This window comes from Anolis carolinensis, chromosome 3, assembly GCF_035594765.1.
Source record: "Anolis carolinensis isolate JA03-04 chromosome 3, rAnoCar3.1.pri, whole genome shotgun sequence".
Classification (NCBI taxonomy): Eukaryota; Metazoa; Chordata; class Lepidosauria; order Squamata; family Dactyloidae; genus Anolis; species Anolis carolinensis.
In genome coordinates, this window is record NC_085843.1 from 170921499 (window position 1) to 170943179 (window position 21681).

The 21681-nt window shown below is 39.7% G+C and overlaps 2 protein-coding genes across 2 annotated transcripts in view; one reads left to right on the top strand and one right to left on the bottom strand.

Moving 5' to 3' along the window:
- The first annotated feature begins 985 nt into the window (after positions 1-985).
- On the top strand, positions 986-1803 carry LOC100553079 (small ribosomal subunit protein eS6-like). The gene has a single exon (XM_062975794.1). It carries the CDS (start codon positions 1016-1018, stop codon positions 1760-1762), a length of 747 nt encoding a protein of 248 aa, XP_062831864.1. The 5' UTR covers positions 986-1015; the 3' UTR covers positions 1763-1803.
- Positions 1804-14256: 12453 nt separating this feature from the next.
- The window catches only part of wapl (WAPL cohesin release factor), a 59991-nt gene continuing 52566 nt past the window's right edge, over positions 14257-21681 (bottom strand). Inside the window, exons 16-19 of the mRNA XM_008119108.3 lie at positions 19731-19938; positions 18665-18753; positions 18039-18134; positions 14257-16723 (exon numbers count right to left, since the gene is read on the bottom strand). Coding sequence (XP_008117315.2) covers positions 16658-16723; positions 18039-18134; positions 18665-18753; positions 19731-19938 — 459 coding nt within the window. The 3' untranslated portion in view covers positions 14257-16657. The remainder of the gene's footprint in view (positions 16724-18038; positions 18135-18664; positions 18754-19730; positions 19939-21681) is intronic.

Consider the following 21681-nt stretch of genomic DNA (forward strand, 5'->3'; position numbering starts at 1 on the left):
GTGCAAAAGATGGTTGTTTATGCTAGGATTTGCCATATAGCAAGAGGCATCTATAACTTTCATACAGAGAGCACTTCTAGTGTGTCCCCAGGCTGCTTCTTAAACTGTGAGTCCTGATGCCAAACTCAGTGTTGAGTTGGCAATTTGCTTTTTAAATAGAGAACAGTTCCCCTCCATCATCATGTAGTGATTTCAGCTAAGACCACAGCTAGAGGGGTCCATGCCTGGTGAGCCTTCGCTAAACCAGATCAACCAATAGAGATTGCTCCAGGTTGAAGGCAAGCTATAGAAGTTTATTACAATTCAACCAAAAAGGATGCAAGTACAAGAACACGCCTGAAGAGTTACAAGAATAAACTCGCAGAAAGATACATGACATCTTATACTGTTCTGATAGCTATTCAGACTTCTTCCTCCCTTCCCTGATTGGCTGAAAACAGAGGCAAGCTAGGATCCAAAACTGCATCCATTCTGACTGTCCTGGTATTTCTGTCCACTGGAGAACCAAGCTGTGTATGCTACGTGGCCTATATATCCCATTCCCACTAGCCTGTGTAGTGGAAAATGCATCATCTTGTCAGAATTGAATTATCTAATTGCAATTTTTGTTGGCATCTGTACATGAAATGAAAGGTGATTACTATTTTATGCTTTGCACTAGACAACAAAATTTCTTACATCAGCCCTGCTCAGCCAGAAAATCCCATTTTGTTCCTCATATTTTTTAGATGACAATGTGGGATTAAAAAAAATAATGACAGATAGAAGGCAAGAGACTCATTGCCAGAAAACTAATATAGCCTTTGAGTATCTTAAAAAAACTGTTGTGTTTTGACAACATCTAATTCACTTAGTTGAGAGAAGATATTTGGAAGGGAATTGACATTTGGACAGATAGCAGTTGGGGGAAGTTTAACTATGTTAAAAGGAACTTCACTCTCATCAGAAAGCCAGTTTATTCACATGATGCGCTCTTTCCCGTGGCGGATCCGAGGCGAGCGGGCGCGTTGCTGCCATGAAGCATGCCATCTCGTTCCCAGCCACTGGCTGCCAGAAACTCATCGAAGTGGATGATGAGCGTAAACTCCGCACATTCTATGAGAAGCGGATGATGGCAGAGGTCTCCGCAGATGCTCTGGGCGAGGAATGGAAGGGATATGTTGTCCACATCAGCGGTGGCAATGACAAGCAAGGCTTCCCTATGAAGCAAGGGGTCTTGACTCATGGATGTGTCCGCCTGCTACTCAGTAAGGGCCACTTGTGCTATCACCCCAGGAGAACCGGAGAACGAAAACGCAAATCTGTCCGGGGCTGCATTGTTGATGCTAACTTAAGTGTCTTGAATCTTGTGATTATCAAGAAAGGTGAAAAAGATCCTGGACTGACTGACACCACTGTGCCTCGTCGACTTGGGCCTAAGAGGGCTAGCAAAATCCAAAAGCTGTTTAATCTCTCTAAAGAAGATGATGTTCATCAGTATGTTGTGAGAAAACCATTGAATAAGGAAGGCAAGAAGCCCAGAACCAAAGCACCCAAGATCCAGCGTTTGGTCACTCCTAGAGTTCTGCAACATAAACGCAGATGTATTGCTCTGAAAAAGCAGCGTACTCAAAAGAACAAGGAAGAAGCTGCAGAATATGCCAAGCTCCTGGCCAAGAGAATGAAGGAGGCAAAGGAAAAACGTCAAGAGCAAATAGCCAAGAGGCGTCGACTATCTTCTTTGAGAGCCTCAACATCTAAATCTGAATCCAGCCAGAAGTAAAAGTGAACTGTGTTCATAAAAACCTGAAATAAAACTTTAAAGTTATCCACATGATGCCTGAGGACATGGGGGCTATCCCACTTCAGTGACAACTCTTTCTTTCCTGGACACCTATGAATTGGCTTCAAGGCAGCTAGGTTTTACCCCTCAGCCTCTCTTCTTCTCCCCAGGGCCCCATCTTCACAAATCTGGATCCTATCTTTCCTTCCATACCCGTACACTAGTATATTTTCAAGAAGTCGGGGAGCCGTGAAGTGGTACTCTCTTGGCAAATGGTTCTGCTTGAGTTAATCAAAAGGGTCACTAGCTGCCTCTGATTCATGTCATGCAGGGTTCCTAAGAATGCTTCACCATCATCTCTTTGGCATGAAACAGCTAGTTCTGCTTCATTCACCTCCAGCAATTAGCCCTTGCAAAAAAACTGCTTTTAAAAATCTTTTACAAAAATATCCCCTTAAAACCTGGTTAGCCCAGGTTAAAACAGTAAAATGCTGTTGCAAAGGACAAAATACTATTTAAAATAGTTTAATTTAAAACAATATGGCATCCAAATCATGAACAAAATTAAAAATTTTAGGAGTGTATATATATAATGGCAAGGAATGCTCAATTCCTGAAAAATAACTATGAAGAGAAATTGAAAGAAACAAAAAGCTCTCGAGAACTGGAAATATTTAAATCTCTCCTTATAAGGAAGGATATCTGTAGTGAAAATGAATATTTTGCCAAAAATGCTCTTTTTATTTCAAACAATTCCTATTTTAAGAAATAGTCAAATATTTAAAAGCTGGAACAAGGACTTAACAAAATTTATATGGCTTGGGAAAAAAAACCCAGAATAAAATTCTTGAACTTAATGGATGATTTAAAAAGAGGTGGTTTCGGACTCCCTGATTTGAGGCTCTGTTACGAAGCTTGTGGATTGCTTTGGATAAAAGATTGGTCCAATTTAAATAAAAGTAAAAACACACTGGTGGCAAAGTGTGTTAAAGCACTGAGCTGCTGAATTTGCGGATCAAAAGGTCCCAGGTTCAAATCCCGGGAGCGGAATGAGCGCCCGCTGTTAGCCCCAACTCCTGCCAACCTAGCAGTTCGAAAACATGCAAATGTGAGTAGATCAATAGGTACCACTCCGGCGGGAAGGTAACGGCACGCCATGCAGTCATGCCGGCCACATGACCTGTCTACGGACAGCACTGGCTCTTCGGCTTAGAAATGGAGATGAGTACCAACCCCCAGAGTCGGTCACGACTGGACTTAACGTCAGGGGAAAACCTTTACCTTTACTAAAAATCTCAACTTAGAAGGTTTTGATCTAAGAAGTGGATGGCATTCATATATGTGGTATGATAAAAAGAAAACTGAAAAGAATTTTGAAAATCACTTCATAAGATCGGCTCTTATAAAAATTTGGGAAAAATACAAGAATAGATTTTATCAGAAAACTCCATTGTGGATTGCTCCATTAGAAGCTTTGCAAAGAAGAGAATTAGGATGGGGAAATTAGGCCAACTTATAAGGGAATTTTGGGGAAAAAAACATATATCTTAAAAACCCAAGAAGAGATCAACAAAATATATAAGAACGTTTCATGGTTTCAATACAGACAATTGAAAGAGTATTATAATAAAGATAAAGAAATTGGTTTCTTGGATAATTTTTTGTAGGTAGTTCCTATCCCATCTCATCCTATTCTCCCGCCCTCAATAGTTAGGCTCATTTGAGCATTTTATTGTAATCACTATTGTTTGATAAATAAAAAATATTATTTTTTTAAAAAAACAATATGGCAGCCCCAAGCAACTGCAATGGACATCCAAGATAAATTGAAACTCTGCTCAGCATCACAAGTGGCAAAGAGAATGTGTGTGTACAGTGGGAGATATCTTGGACTATTCCATGGATATTTTGGACTTTTCCATGTATATGAATACTGTCCTAAGGTCTTGCTGAATTCTTCTTCTACCTGCTGTGCTTTAGTTTAGATTCTGTGGCTCTCATTCAAAAGTGTCTGAATCCCCTCTGCAATGCAGACCGTGCTGCAAAAGAAGTGGCAAAGTTTTAGTTGAGGAAATGTTTTCCACTACTTGCAAGAACTTCAAAATGCCTGGCCTTTGACACCTGTCATAACATCGATGGCACATTCATCTTTGAGAGACTGCCTCGTGCCACACGCTGTGTCAGGCAAGAGCAAAAGAAGACTGAGGGAAGATGAATATTACAATATAACCATTGATTTTTTTCCCAAGCATGTCCCACGGATCTCTGCATTTTGAGTCACACAATTGTTGCACCTCTGATCCCTTCCCCAAACTCACCTTATTCATGAAGCTTTTGAAGGAGCCCCTTATTCTGTCTCCTCTATCGAAATGAAGCCTAAATGTGTGACACTATCCTTGTTCCCAAGCATCCCCAATGGATTACAGATCTTGACTGTAAAATGGTTATTCATGTTTTCTCCGTCTACAGGTCAATCTAAGCAAAGTTAGTCTTGGAGAGTTAAGTTCATGCCAGTTATGCTCTGCCTCCAACAAAACTCAACTAATGGCAAGTTGCCTTTGGTTGGACACTATATGTGACCTATATCTGGTTACATAACACAATTAGGGAACTATGATTTAATTGAATTACCATGGCTACATGGTAATTCATGGTAAATCTATGCATTTGTAGTTAGGGAAGTCTAAGTATTTCTCCCTAAATCACAGTTTCCAGGATGGAGCTATGCCAATCAGAGTGGAATAACAGTGGTATAACGGTGTCGTGTGAATGCATCCCCAGAAATTGTGGGCTCGTATTTGGTGTATTCAGGACACTAGAACACCTCCATGACATGAGTCCACAGTCAAGGACAAAGAATAAAAACAGAATGAAAACATCTGGGGCCCTGAACAGGAAGGAGGCAACCGACTCAGAATGAAAGATCTGGAGCCTGGACCAAGGAACTTTTGGGAGTTGAGCGGATGGGGTTTGGGGAGTATTGAACTGAGAAGTTGCCCATGTTTTCTTCGTTCATAACTTTGATGTATAGTAGTAACCTAGCATTAAATAAATATCCAAGATTACCTTGTGAGTGAATTTAACTGCTACTAAAATTCTGCAATCATCACACTGCCATAGGAGTGAATTTTCTACTGGACGCTTCTCATTACCATCTGGTATACTGTGGCTAGTCCAAGATGTAAAAGTGTGTATCTGCTTATACCAGTAGCTCCCAACTCTTTTTTTGACCAGGGCTCACTTGACCAGTGCCCACTTGACCAGTGCCCATTTGACCAGGGCCCAATTTGACCAGGGCCCACTTGACTGGGGACCACTTTGAGCAGAGACCACTCTCCAACATTAGTACCAAAAGGGTTACGAATCAGTTTCTGGTCAACTTTAGATTCAGTTTGGTTATTTGGGGTGCTGATTCAGGAAATTACATTAGATAAACCACATCAGCATTAGTTTCTGATACAGAACATATGCCATCCAGTAGTCGCCATCTACTCACCACAGAGAACCACATTTAATAATGTTGTTCAACGTATACATAAAGTTGCTGGGAGAGATCATCAGGAGTTTCGGGGTATGATGTCATCGGTACGCAGATGATGTCCAGTTCTGTCACTCCTTTCCATCTGTCACTAAGGAGGCTGTTCAGATCCTGAACCGGTACTTAATAGGGACCTCTAGAGATCAGAAAAGTTCCTTTTTTGGGACAACTCCCAGAACAACCCCCAGCAAGCTGTTACATTCCGACAGTTGTAGTCTGACAGAGTAACTTTTGTGAGAGCTAAATATTGTCACACATCACTGCCCAGGACCCAGCATTTTCTATCATCAGTCTTTTCCTAAAGGAAGCCTTTGGAGAGACTGACACTTTATCCTGCTGAGCTCTTAATTTTTAATAGATGTTTGAAAGCAATCCAAGAAAGTGCAAAAACCTTTCAAAGTGGCTAATATGGAATCAGATCCTGGGATGACCTTTCATTAATGCTGGCTTCCTGCGGAGATGCCTGATTTCTGTGTCATGGTAGTCTTCTTAACAAACCACGGGGGAAAGAACACTCCCCCAAACACATACGTTTTCCCTTTGCTCTGCTCTTTTATGTTTCTCTGCTGTTGCTGGGACAAATCGGACAAACATCAACAACTTTGTGTTAAAAATAAAAATGTGGAAGGATTGCTGAAGAAACATCACATTTAAAGGGCTCTTTAGAACTGCACAGAGGGGGAAAGGGAGCTAGGACGTGTCTGATGCCTCCCATTGTAAACAAAGCAGCTCTGGGAATGCAACCAGCCATGATCAGATTCCCAGTATAATGGCTGCCTCTAACAATGCTGATCAGTTGTTCTCATGTCCCCAACTGTCCTCTTTCTGGGGTATTCTCTAGTCCAGACTAGAGACATTATCACATTGGACAGGGCAACCGACATTACATCTGAGCCATCACTTTAAGGGGCTGTCCCTATCACATGTGCCATGCACATCCTGCTGCTGGTCTGCCTTCTTCCCATGGTCTACCTCTTATCTTAGTATTGATGGGAGAAACCACCAATAGTTCACAGTTATGCAATGTTCCCATCACCTACCTTATTGTTATGTGTCTGTTCCACTTCTGTGCATGGTGGCAGTAAAGTGACATCAGGGATTGGAATTCTCCACTCTCCCTCTCTTTACATTTTTCATTTATTTTATATTTTGTACAAAATTGTGCTAAATTACAAAATTGTGCTAAAATAAAATAATTATGGGATAACAGAAGTGTGGGAAAGTGGGATTACAAATTAGATTCAGTCGTGGGATCACAAACTGTCAAATCAGTGCAACTATGTGATTGAAGAGAGGAGTGATATCAAGGATAATCAACTTTGTATGTATCCATTACACTATATAACACAATCTTTGTTCCTGTGTTATAAATGTGATTTCCTAATTGGTTCTATCATAAAAATATGGAAAAGGTTTATTACACTGCAAAAACATAGTTAATGCGAAACATCCTGCAGCACATTTTGCTATAGCTTTTCAATGAATAGCTCATTGAGTCTCAACCAATTCAACATAGTTTGTGGCAGCCATAAAAACAAGTTTCTGGAGTATAACAACTACTTTCAAATTAAGTACCACACAATTAAATAGGAATAACACTTTCAAACCAGGAACTGAAAAATTTTCAAACTTTGTTATATAGTGTTATCAATGATAATATGACTGCAGTGGAATAGTGGGTTCGTTCCCCATTCCACTGATATCAACTTCCATCAACATGTAACAAAGAAGCCCATTTGTTGGAATTCTTTGTAACTGAAAAGTTACAGAAAATTCCATCAAATCCAGTGCTCTATCTGACCACTATGTGCATACCCTCAACTGTCATTTCCTTCTCCAAATGTCCATGAAAGACACCGGAAACATTGTTCATCTTATCAAATCTTTTCAGGTAACCAGCATTAACCCTGGCTGATCAGAGCATGTCTGCTGAAAAAGGTAGGCAAACATAGAGCAGACAGTCTATGTGTATATGCCTTTGACTCCCCTGTTAAGTTATGGCAACCCCATACATTTCAGGAATATGCAGAAGCAATTTTGCCAGTTTTGGGGTGTTTTGATTGTGCTTTTCCTGCATGGCAGTGGGTTAGACTAGTTGGTCCATGTGATCTCTTTGAAATATTCATTCTATGAAATATACCTAGCAAAATACAAAAGAAGTGGCGGGGGTGGGGTGGGGTGAGTATATATATGTCAGGGGCACAGGCATTCGCTTTTTGAGTATCATCTGTCTCTGGGAAGGATCTCTCTAGGAAAGAAGTAGACACTGGTAACTCCCATCCCACCCACAGCTCCCATCAGCCTTAACCAGTACAACCAACAAAGAAGTATTACGGCAATTGCGGCCCAACACAGCTACCGTATCCTATTCTCCAGATTGACTCTTCAGAGAGCCTTCCTATAGATGTACTGCTCTGAAACAGGAATGGGCAAAGTGTGGTATCCAGTCGTTATTGGACTGCAACTCCCATAATCTCTCTCCTTTAGCCAAGGTGACTACACTCCTGGTCTCAAATCCAACAGAAGATGGATATTGTTGTCCAACCTGCATTTTAAGACACCACAGCTTTTTCTGTTAATTTTACAGCAGCTCTTAGAGCTGGGACATGTTAAACAGGGTGGTTTCATTTCAAGAAAATGCTACTGCTTAGTAGCAAAATGAGACAGTGTTGTCAAGCAGCAGTGGAGTGTCATGGCATTATCACAGTGGGGATTATGAGATCATCTCCTGCAGCTCTCTTTGCCAGTCCTCTGTATGCCAAATAGTTACATGTGGTTTTCTCAGTTAGTAAGGCAACCTTTGAAAGGGACTGCATGGCAGGGGCTAAAAGCGGACACACTCTTCTTTTGTCTAGCAGACCTCTGCCTTCTCTGAGGGCAGAGAAATCTTATATCAGAGATTTTCTTGAAGGGCCATTTATTTTATCTTATGTTATGTGTGTTGGTAATGGTTGTTATAATTTTACGTCTTGTTTCATACTTATGTACTGTTTTATATGCTGCACCCTGTAGTGCCTTGTGAGCCGCCCCGAGTCCCTTTGAGGAGATGGTGGCAGGATATAAAGATATTGATGATTATTATTCCTAGGTTCTGGGATGCCAAACAATGAAGAAGAGGGAAATGGAAGGGGCAGAGTGATCTTTCGCACAACACAGTTATATTATTGATTCTACTTTAACTGCCATTGTTGCATCCTATTGAATTTTAGGTTTTCTAGTTAAGTTGGATACTAGAGCTCTCAGCAGAGAAGTAAAAATACCCTGCCCAAAACATTGGTAAGTGCGTTTATTGTTGTTTTGTGCCTTCGTTTCTGACCTATGGTGATACTATCAGTTTTCTTGGCAAGATATTTTTTCACAAGGTTGTCATTGGCTTCCTCCGGGGCTGAGAGAGAGCATGGCTTGTCAAAGATCACCCAAATGGGTTTCATGGTCAAGGGGAGATTTGAATCCGGGTCTCCAGATTTGTAGTACAACACTCTACAATGTTCTGGATGATTAAAAAGCCAAACCTAAATTGGGCAATCCCATTAGTGAGCACTTGCTCATCTTTGACAACTTTGAATTTGCGGGTTCCCCCCTTCCCTCTCATGGAGCAGCCCAGCTGTGTGTTTCCATAAGCCTTACACTAAACCATTAGAAAGCACCAGGTGTCACCAGGTTTGTTCCCAGATGCTCAAACATGTACTCAGTTATACTAGAACTGGGAGAAGGCACTGGAGTATCCTTTGTGCACGCATTGGAAAGAGATGCTTGCACGAATATTTTTAGGCTCATTGCTTCGAATGGCATTGTCCTATTCTAGCTATGACACAAATCCAATATTTGAAAATATAGTCTACTGTTCTGTATACAGAAGGGCTACCTCGTTTGAGGGTAGCAAGAAACATAATTGAAATGTATAAGGTTGTGGATTAACTACAACTGACATCATGCCAGGTTAACCCTGAGAAACTCCATCAGTACTTAGTTTGTTATGTTGGGCAAGTTTGCTCTAGATGCATCATCGGTGGGGTTCAGTGTGCTCTCTGGCTGTAGGATAAACTACAACTCCCACTATGGTGAGTCAGTCCCCGCAAACCCCTCGTCAGTTGAGTTAATCATGGGGGTTCTGTGTGACAAGTTTGGCTCAGGTCCATCATCAGTGGTCACCGTTTCTCTGGTTGTGGGTGAACTACAACTCCCAGAAGGAAGGTCAGTTCTCCCCAAACACCTCCAATAATCAAATTTCAGTACATCAGGTTTGGGTTTACATAGCTCTCTGGGTGTAGGTGAACTACAACTCCTATAAATTCCTCCAAAGACCTCCAGTTTTTTGTTGGTCATGAGGGTCTGTGTGCCAAGTTAGTTCCAGGTCCATTACTGGTGGAGTTCAGAGTGCTCTTAGATTGCAGGTTAACTATACATCCTAGTGGAGGAAAAACAGAAAATCTATGATTAAATTCTCCCAGCCTTCATTTGGGTGGTGGGCAGTATGGTGTTTGTGGAGGACATAGGAAGGGGTCTTGTAAATGTTTATAACACTCTCTATAACCTGCAGACACTGGAGGGAGGCCATCGGTGTCTCCTGAGCTGTGGGAGCTATAGCTATTTGTGGAAGTGGGAGCTTGTCTGTGTAAGTGGACACTTCAGCCACACACATATTTTCACTTTTATTATGTGTATAAACAAGAACGTTAGTTCCAACATACACTTTATAACATCTTAGACTGGTGCACTCCATTGCCCCCTTTCCGAGCTAGATTAGCCTTATTTGTATTGTAGTCACATCTAGATGGAGACATTTTTAGTGATGTGGCATGGGAGGAAGCTACTTTTGAAAATGGACTGAAAAGTTGTAAGTAATGCTAAACACAGCTCTGAGGTTCGTAAAAAGCCTTATAGGAATGGAAGGATAGAGGCAAAAGAATTCTACATTCAAAATATTCCTTAAGTCCCCAAATTCTTAGCATTGTGAGGACATAAAATTTTCTTGAGCCTTTAGAAACAGTCAGTCAAAGAAAAGAAGCAGACAACGTAGAAATGAAATGTGAACAAAGAGTTCTAAATGGGAATGATTTTCAGTGACTCACTCTCTGTAATACTAGCCAATTTGGAGACAACAGGAAAACTTAAGAAGGGCAACATTTTTATCTGGGGACAGTGCCCTCATTTTGTTCTCTTCTGTACTCTTATTTGTAGATCATAGTGTGCATAACCCGATGCTGTGCCTTCCTCTCTGGTTGCCAATTTGTTGCTCTGCTCAATTCAAAGAACTTAGTTTTGATTGTTAAAGACCTAAGACCAGAAAAATACTTTATCCTATAGAGCAGGCATGGGCAAACCTTGCTTTTTTGCCATCCTTCTGCTGGAAGGCGGTACACATGGCGATTGACCCGATCTTCCTTCCCATCTTCCTTCCTTGATCCTCAGGCCATCCTCTTTGCATTATGCCGGGAGGAGGGGGAGACAGACGTTGACTGAGTGTGCTCCGAAGGGCTCTCAGCTGCTATGTGCCTTCCTCCCTCATCTCTTTGGCATTAGGACACGGCAGACTACCGTGTCATTATGCCAAGAGGACAGGGAAAATGCGGATGGCCTGGGGTAAGCACCCAGAGGCAGCATTCGCCCCCCTGGCCTTAGTTTGCTATAGAGCCTTTGAAGTCTTGCTCTGCGTCTTTCTGCCGTCTGTCAGAAAACCAAGAACAGATGAAAAAGCAAATGCCCAAAAACAAGATACTCACAGGATGGAAGTTCCTACCATAAATGCAATTGCCCTGCTAGTTACAGAAGATGGCAATATCTCTGCATGATACCAACCCTGCTTTTCTTTATAGATGCTACAGAAAGGTGCTTGTACCCCTTGTTGATATTGTTGGATCACAACCTCTAGCATCACTATCTGCTGGTTATGACTAGGTTAGTTGCGCACTCCAGTCTAACAATTGGAACTCCCATGTTGGACACTGGTACTAAACAATGATGTATGCAAACCATTGGCTCTGCCTATGAACTATGTCTCCCTCACATTAAGTGGAGACATAAGCACATGGGTGTATGTCTGCTTGGAATAATACTTTGTACATTAAAAGCCGGAACATTGCAAGACTGGCAAAAAGACATATGCATTTTTCTCTCTAAGAGTACAAAATTGCTCTTCCCATTTTACCCAAATCATCTCTGAACTCTTTTTGATTATCCTTGAATAGCTTGCTACATTAGAGATACATTGTCCAAATGTTAGGCTGTTACGACATTGAGCTTTAGCCTTCTAGAAATTTGGGATAGCCAGCATGTACATTCTCTAAGTAAATCAGAGTTGAATTATTGGGGCTATTTGCTTTTGTTCTCCTATTGAAATAATAAAAGGTCCCTCATAACTGCTGAAGGTGGCACTTCTCAGCAATGTTCCAGTTAAGTGGATTTGTTGGAAGCGCTTATAACTTGCCTTTCCACCATTGCACAGATGTCAGCTTATTTTTCAGAAATAATCATTTCGTGGATCAGAGAGGAAAGAACAGAGCCTGTGAAAACTCCTCAGTGCCCAAGTGGAACTCCTCAAAGGGGAGTGGAAAATATAATTCAGAGCCAAAACTTTCATTGCTCAAGGAATTTTTTTTCCCATATATCTTGACAGCCATTATGGTATGAGCTATGAGCCTGGAAGATCAATATTTAGATTTTGTTTTTGCTTAACTTACCAAGTGGTTCTGAACACGCCATTATCATTCCCAGGCCCATTCCTGATGCACAATATGAAGGCTGTACTGTTGAAAGAATTGCTAAATTACACCATCGGACTCTAGAAAAAGCAGACGATCTTCCCAAACATTTTAGGTACTGAATATAGTATTGCAAATGTGGCACAAGAACTATTGTTCCTATTATGCAAGTTATTGTACTAGTTTGGCTTGTAGAAGCAGTGCAGCTATTCAGCACCCAACTAGTAGCACAGAGCTTTCCAAACTGTGTACTGTGACCCATTACTGTGTCAATAGCAGTATGTGGGTATGCTGTGCAAACAGAAAGAGAAATAACAAACATCTTGGCAATGTATGTTATTCTCTTACAAATAACATTGTTTTAGAAATATAAATGAAACGTTTTCATGAGATATTTTGTCCCCATAGATTTTGTTACTACAATATGTGTTCATATCTCTTGTAAGAAGTTGGTTTGATTTCCTGTTTCCTAGTAAAACTGAATTACTGTGCTGCAAAATGATGCATGTATTACCAATGTGAAATGTTTGGAAAGCTCTAATAACTTGTAGTAGCAATGCCATTCTTTTATTGAATAGTTTTTATACCACTTGCATATTTGCTACTGGGTTATTGACAGAAGAAAAACCAAAGGTACTTTGCTCCCAGTCTGGCTACACTAATTGTTTGAGTAGTTGTGCTAATTGCCAGCAGGAGAGGGACATCCTGACTGGTGGTAATGAAGAGAAGTGAAGATCTGGAAGCCAAAGGGATGAGCCAAGTAATTTAAAGACAATGTGTATACAGCCACAACTAAGGAGGAACTTCAGCTGTGCTCTGGAATCCCTTTATGGCATAAACTCATTACATTATGTGCTGGAACTAGAGATGTGAACACCTGGAGGAAGATAAACAAAAACAGAAGCAAAATGTTTTTTTCCTGTCCCTCCCCCGAGAAATGAAAAGAATTTGATTATGGGATATTTTCTTTTAGTAGAATGAAAGATATATTGTGTTGTTGAAGACTTTCATGGCCGGGATCACAGGGTTGCTGTATGTTTTTCGGGCTGTGTGGAACATGGCCACACAGCCCGAAAGACATACAACAATCCTGAAAAATATATTTATTGCCCCAAAATCTGTGCAAGAGGAAGACTTTTTCGTGACTATGTCCTGAATCAGATAACTATAGTGCCTGGTTATCTCCCTGTTTGTTTTATGGAAATAAATTAATGATTTTCAACACAACAGTGGAGAATTACTAGAGACTGTTCTACTGATCATGTGTTTTGTTCTCAAAGTGACACAACCTAGTATATATTCCATAAAATTACTGAGGATAAGTTTAATATACAGAACTCAGGTCTCTTGATCAGATTTTCACTGGCATCAGTTTCCATAGGTTAGGCATATTTTAAATACAAAATAAATATGTGACATTTCAACAGAGCTACATGCTTGTATCATTCAAATTGACTGTAATGAATCAGTGTTGTGCTGTCATGTTTCTTTGGTCTTCTATGCCCTATTTATGTGTCTGGGCTCTAAAATTATGTTAAGTCTTGAAAGAGACATGCAATGGAAGAAGTGAACCCATGTTTAATCCTGAGCACCCTAATGTGAGATCCTCTTTTATCAAATGCAGACAAATTAAATGAAGTAAGACAAGAATGTATTGTCTCAAGAGCAGGTTGAAATCATAATCTTGATATTAACTGTGACCACTAAATATGCCCACCTTTAAACCAGTGGTTCTCAAACTTTGGGTCCCCAGGTGTTTTGGCATACAGCTCCCAGAAATCCCAGCCACTTTACCAGCTGTTAGGATTTTTGGGAGTTGAAGGACAAAACATCTGGGGACCCACAGGTTGAGAACTACTGCTTTAAACTGACCTCTATTGTCAACTCTTTGAGAAGTTTGATACATCACAGCTAATAACATTTAGTTTTTTCTGCTAGAGGGAGAGGCACAACATAACTTTTTTTTCATTTTCTGACCATCAACAATCAGTTATCCTTGCTCAGATTAGTATATACTTCCAATTGTCCCCTTCACCTTCCCAATGCCCTGCATGACCTGATGTAAAGTTTCACAGGAAGGGTGCTCTTTAATATTGTAGGCTAATGCTGGATCATTCGTTGATACCTTGAGCAGCAGAAGAACTAAGAGACAATGCCATTTCCATTTTGCTGTTTAACAGAACAATTTAAAGTGGCAGCCATACTTTTGCTGCCCTGTTTTGCAGTATCAATAAACTATGCTCATTACATGTATGTTATGTATTGAAAGTAGCAATTTTTATTCGAGTTAAAATTATTTACAAAAACCAAAAGACATACTTCATGAAACTGGTACAAACTATTATTCCTGCCGTTGGCTTTTGCTCCAAAGATCACAGCTGAGAAATACTGTATAAAATAAAAATAGGATTGGATTCAGAAAAGTACTCTACTATTCTAGTCTCCAATTGCGCTTATATACACATATTTACAGTGGAAAAAAGTTACTTTAAAACTTTCAATCGGACAGTTGGCCTCAAGTACCCATTCAAATGCAGTGTTTGATGAGGGTTTAACAAGACTGCAGGCTGAAGGTCTCCAGACCCTCCTCCCCACAAAAAAACCAAACAGTCTGCATGTTTCAGTGCTTGTTAATTAAAAACTAAGTCAACACATGAGTTCTATTCATTTTCATTCAGATCATTACCAGTGTAACAGAGAGATATTATTCCTTCCTGATCCCCCCATCATTGCATCAAATTGAAATCATCCCTTGCCACTGTGCATAAACATAGAAAAAGCCTATCTTAAATCTATATGAAATCCAACTAAAAATGAAAGCCATTGCTCTTGTTAAAACTAAAATGCCAAAAATACATCCAGTAAATCTTGCATCTCAAAAATAATTTACAAGTACAGATTTAGTAAGTTTATCTACCTTTTCATATGGAAGGTTTTCCATCCAAGGGCAAACGCGGCCTCGGCATCTTTCTCAGTTACACTGGTACATTATTGGATGTGTGAAAATGCCATTTAGGTGATGAGAAAAATTAAATTAAATTAAAAGAAGTAGGATCAAATATGATTTTTGCATCTAATCATTTACTTCCTTACTGAATTCCCAGCAATCTGCATTATCAAAAATAGGAAGACATAGAAGGCAGCCACTGTATGTAAAAAAATTTACAGCTGGCACTGATACAAAAGCACAAGTCTGTAATTTTATACATGGAGATAACACAAGATCTAAAAAGCAGGTTAGATTTTCTGTTATTTCTCCCACCCCTCATTATACACAGAACTAATATTTATATGGCTTCAAGTTTTACAAATTCAATGAAGTAACATGATGCAACTACCTACACAGGAAATGTGAAAAGTGTCTGTTACACAAATGTTCCAAGAAGGTTTGTGAATATTCAAGACCAGCTTAATAAAAATCATGAACGATTCTGTTAGTTGAAAGAATGAGTGCGAGAGAGAAGTCACTAATGCTCAAAACCTCCAAAGAAAGAAAGAAAGAAAAGGAAGGTATTTGCAGGGATTTTTGTTCCAATAAAGTCTCAAACACAATCCTTTGCTGTGAACTAGACCCCACACTGAACAAAATCTTCACTATATTCAGCTATTTAAGGCTTTGTATTGTATGCATTTACCTGCGCAACACTAAAGAAGAAATAGAAAGATTATGTCAACTGGAAACATTAATCTCCATTGGTGTTTTAGCTCCACATTTATTTCTTGAAACAAAACTGATAGCTTTTAAATGTTTTTGCTTATTATGAAGTGTAAACTACCCTGGCATTGAACTTTTGTTTCTTATTATCCTTTAAACAGGGCATCTTTTACAGTTACTGCATTTCTAAAAAAATATAGATACAGCCATTAGCTGGGAGGAGTATTTTTTTCCTGCATGCCTCTCTTAAGAGCGATGAAGTGTTATGGTCAATCAGTTTTACAGTACATAGGCCTCGACAATTTTAAAAACTGAGAAGTAGTTTCCAACAACCCAATTTCTTTTCAATCAAAACAGTATAAAAAATAAACTATCCAAGCCTCAACCTCTTTGGATTCCAACACATTTTAAATATAGACAGTAGTCAAAATCACAAAAAGTATTTAAAAACTTTCTATTATTTTTTATGATTTGGAATAATCTCTTTAAAAAGCAAGAGCAAATTAAACTCAAATCAGAGCAATGCTGCTGCCCAGAGCATCTTTATTATAAGATTTGATACCTCAGTAGCTAAAGCTGCCTTTGCACCTGGCTGGCATGAAAAACAGTGGCTCAACAGTAAAACAGCAGTTGCACTACCAGCAGCAAAGTGTGTCCCCATTAAAGTTGTCCCAAACAAAGCCAGAAAAATAAAGATGGAGAGTAACCTCTGCCAAACGTATTTTAAATACTGCACTGCATTATTATAAACATCATAAATTCTTGCTCTACTTTCCTCAGGTGTTTCCCCCCCCCCCCCCTCATTTTTGATAGTTGCAGATTGGTGTGGTAACTTGTCTTTCATAAAATGCTGAGTGTACAGTTAAGAGACCAGGTCGCCTTAAAAACCCAGACACGAATGAGATCGATAAATGCTCCCGGTGCTTCCTCAACAACAACGTCTTTCTTTATCTAAAGGGTCGAGCTCCAGCATCCAAGGGCCAGTTGCAGAACTTGAGCATCTAGCAGTGTTCCAAGTAGTCAATCACTCTCGAGATAGACTTCTGGCCTGTTGTTCCAACAGCACACTGTTTGGGCGACAAGAAAGAACAGGGAAAATTTAAGATAATTTTAAGACTTACAAAGCTGAAGACTCTATAGAGTAAGCATAGGCAAACTTCGGCCCTCCAGTTGTTTTCGACTTCAACTCCCAGAATTCCTAACAGCCTCTACCATGCCTGCTATAGTATGAATTTTAGTTGGAACATTTCCCAGCTACCAAAAAAAAGAAGAAACCGTGTTCTTCTTTCTACATTTGCAAAACATCTATCCATGTACAAATAGGAAGTCGATATTTGATAACCATAAACCATATATAACTATACAGCAACCATCTTACCACATTTTTTGCAACCAGTACATAAAGATCAGCTAGAAGTTTGGAGAATAGACAATTTTGGCAAAAGCAGGTACAATATCAGCCTCACCCTGCTCATTACATGAACTCTGGAGGGTGAGTGGAAGGGGAATGACTGCAGACCCAGCACTGATCCATCATGAAAAGAGGTGGTAATATTTAAAAAAAGAGCTATGATTCCAGTGCATCTCCCTAGATGGAGAGAAGTGGAAAGCTGGGGTACACTGGTGATTTTCACCAGGAACACGGAGTCCTTCTACAACACCAAATTACTTCTCCTGTAATTAAGACTGCTAAAACGAAAGCTGGGGGAAAAGCATGATTGGATTTGATGTGAAACTGAGCATGTTTCCAATACTTAAAATACAATGTTTGGCTGGACTCAGAAGCATTATGTTGCTTTATTCCAAGTGTATGTCCAACTGCAGAGCCACCGGTGGATCTCTGGTGCTCTAGTGGGAAAGAGCAGGTGATGTCACAATCCCAAAATGTACTTGTTCCTAACACTACATGACACTATAACTAATTATTTCTGGAAATAACATTCAGCTGAAATTGGGGATTGCTGGTTGAACTCCAGCCAAGAGCTGCATGCTCAGATTTCTACTACTGGCCAATAGGCTGAGGTGGCATCTGTCTTTCAGGCTATCTTCATGGCAGGAAGAAGACTAACTTAGTTACGTGCACCATAAAGAGAAGCTGTGATAAATTTGCTTTCCTTCTCACTGCCAGAAAGAAGGCACTGCAAGTAAGAGATTAATGCCTGTTTTGTTTTTTCTCTTATTCTTTTCCAGGCATTTTGGCTTTTTTGTTGCCTTCAACAAATGACTTATCTTTTCACTGCATCTTTTATTACTGATATTTATAAGCCATTGTAGGGTAAAATAACAACAATAGGAGGAGGAAGTAGTAGCAACTGCAGGCTTTTTAAAGGGAAACTATTAAAGCTTATCAGAGAAAATTACAATACTTGATATACTACTTACAGTAAGGTTCATAAAACTGAGAAACTTTTTGAGCATTTCTGTCATAATTGAAAAGTCCCCTTCTGGCAAGTATGTCCTCACCGTAGTCACATTGATCTAAGAAAATAAGATTTGAATTAGGAAATTTCCATTGTGATACGCTGTAACCAACTTTACCAATGAGTTCTGAACAGACAAATAACATTTTTGATTAAAATATATACTAGACATTTTGTAATTCAAGTGACAATGTGGTATAATAGAAAACTTTCTGATGCACACTGTTGTACAGAAATTGCAGAATGAGACCATTTGTAGCTGCAGAAGGAAAAAAAGCCAATATTTGAGGAAAGAGCATAACCTGATGTTCTTCTATTCCAGTGGTTCCCAACCTTTGGGCCTCCAGGTGTTTTGGACTTCAGCTCCCACAGTTCCTAACAGCTGGTAAACTGGCTGGGATTTCTGGGAGTTGAAGTCCAAAACACCGGGAGGCATAAAAGTTGGGAACCACAGCTCTATTTAATAAATGTATGAACACTGTTTTTAAAATTGCAAACTGCTAGCTTAAATGAATACATATGGCTTCAAGTAAATCTATTCAGTATTACAGATCTACAGAATAGGTATGCAATTATTGGTTTTCTTACTGGACTCTCCTGGCAGAGGCATCCCAGAAGCAGTGCTGTGTATGAGGCTACAATGCAATCCTCCATGTGTTTCCCAGCATGCTGAAGGGCTGTAAGCAAACAAGAAAGTTGTTAATGTATGACATTTACCACTGCCTTTCTGGTTATTCTCATTACTAATCAAAATTTAGTGTATTTCCTGAATTACTTACAGAACAATTATTTGCATGCACATACCTATGTGCACCCATCATTGCCAAATCCAACGTAAGTAAACTTCACCCTTTTTAACCTCACAGAAATGACACCAAAACAATTTGGAGATGGGCGGAAGTCAAAAGGAAATAAAAGAAAGGGCCAACATAAAAGAAGGAAACTTGATTATTGCAACACAGTAAGGGAACAAGACTCCTGAAAAACAATGTTTCCAAAAGCAACGTTTTGACAGAAGATTTGAGCGAAGAGGACAAAAATACAGGAGAAATGGCATGAAACAGCAAGGTTAAGCTTCAGTTTACCTAACAGTGTTTCTCAAACTGTGGTCCTCCAGGTGTTTTGGACTTCAGTTCCCAGAAATCCCAGCCAGTTTATCAGATGTTAAGAATTATGAGAGTTGAAGTCCAAAACATTTGGAGGAGCACAGTTTGAGACACTCTGACTTAACACAAAGAGATATGAAGGCACAACTACAAGAAGCAGTTTCCTTTGGTTCATAAAGGGAATGTTTCCTTTGGTTCATAAAGGGACCAAAGCAATGAACTAGAGCCAGTTGCAGTTGAAGAAATGTAACATTCTGAAACTTAAGTCCAAACCCCTACTGAATTTTGGACAAAGCAAAGCCTGTGGCAATCCCCATTCAGAACATACAATTTCTGTTTGCAAAACCAGTCCTGGAGCTTTCTTAGTAAGCAGAAAACATGTCAGTCATGTCATGGTCCAATGTGCAAGCCACATGATGCCTAGCCTAAGAAAGCCTAACCCAGAAGAAGCCCACAATTTTGTTAATTAAGTCAAACAGTGCTGTTTGAGGCCCCTATTTTTTCTACTACTACCAGCTCCACTCCCTTTTTCAAGAGCACATGCTTACCTTTATTCAAATCCAACTCTTCTTCTTCTTCTTCTTTCTTCTCTTTTTCCTCTGCGTTCTCTGGCTTTTCGGTCGAGACCCACTGGATTTCTCCACTGGTCTCCTGCCACTCCCCACTCTTGTCGTGTTGTGCTGTCGGGACTTCTTTAATCAGCTCATCCGTCTGGCTCTCTGCCAGCTGGGCTGCTCGCTCACGCTCCAGGAACAACTGAGAGGGAAAATGCCACTGATGCTGAATCATGAGCCAAATTATACGCTTCCCAACTGACACTAGGGAACAGCTCCTATGCATCTTCCTGTCTTTCTGCAATCATTCCCCTTTCTATTAAATCTTTCATAAAAGAAATCCAGGATTATTTCCATGCTTGTGTACAGCATAAAAATTACAATTCAGACCCAACGTCTCAAGCCTATGCAGAAACATTCAATAGTGCACAAAAAATGTATCGTATACTTTACTCAATAAATCAATATACAAATGTCCAATTCATGTCACACACAGCACTAAATGATGAATGTTACAGAACTGCACTAAAAATATTAGGCAGCCAAAGTTTGGGTAAAAATTCAACTGAAGATCATAGGACAACTAAATGCTAAAAATCAGACCTATCTTCTGCAAATTTGCCCATTAAATACTGTAAGCAATGGCGGCTTTAAAAATCCTCATATTCAGAAGTAAAAGCCAAGCTCTCTTTATGATCTACCATGATGTTTTTTTTAAAAAAAGGTGACCACAAAAATGGTTATTTGTACAATGATGCAATTTGCAAAGCCCCAGCAGCCCCATCTGTCATGCTGAACCACTATTTAGCACAACCTTTTACCCATCCCTCCTTACTAGGCTGGGAGCAATTTGAAAGCTTTTGCTTAACCAGAGCTTGTTAAGTTGTCTGGAGCTGGAGCTGTGGTTAATTAGTCAAGACAGTTTCAGGCATTACAGAACTTGGCTTGCTTGAAACTAATCATAATGTAGTGTGGTGGTATAGATGGCACAGTAATTATATTGTATTATCACTGATCATAATAATTAAGCAGAGAGCTGTTGCTTATTAGCTATTACACAAATCAATGGTTTAGCATTGTATATTACCTAGTGGTTGGAAAAAGGTGTAGCCCAGAGAGCAAATGTGGATCTCAATGCTTTTGGGGGGCACAATCAATAGCTCTCAAGACTCCCCAATATTCTCCCTTAAGCAAAAAAAGAGAGGGCAAATATATGTACTTCTTTCAAGGCTATTCCTCTAACCAAATGTAAAGCACAGGTGTCTATTATACATAATAAAAAACAATAGGGATGGTGTCTTTGTAAATAACGTCTATGTCTAATAGTTCTTATATCGAGACAACCTTAATATATCGCAAATTACAGTCAACATACAGATATGTGAATTCATATAAAATTTTTACGTAAATAGTCTCTTATTGTAGTCTATACCCCCAATGAATATCTCTTGTAGTGTACCAAATTCTACTACAATAGCGTCCAGGAAAAATCAAGACTTTGAAAAATCAAGTACAGTTGTAGGTCCTGTGAGTACTGTGGAGTAGTAGATTCTGTCTATAAAGGACCAGGTTCAGTTGTGGGTTCTGAAGACTGCGCGGTAGATTACAACTCGTTTCCCGGGTACTTTTCCCAGTTTTGGTCACCCTTCCTCAGGTAATCTATGATATTCTTCTTTGATCCTTGCTAGTTGGAGAAGGTTGCAGTAATTCGTTGAAGGGCTCTGCTTCAGATTTTCTTCATATAAAAAAATGCAAAACTCTCTGGTACTATATTTGCATATAGAGCATTGACAATATCAACTATACATAAAATAAACATTCAATGAATTATTGCAACCTTCTCCAACTAGCAAGGATCAAAGAAGAATATCACAGATTACCTGAGGAAGGGTGACCGATCTGGGAAAAGCACCCAGGAAGCCAGTTGTAATCTACCACACAGTCT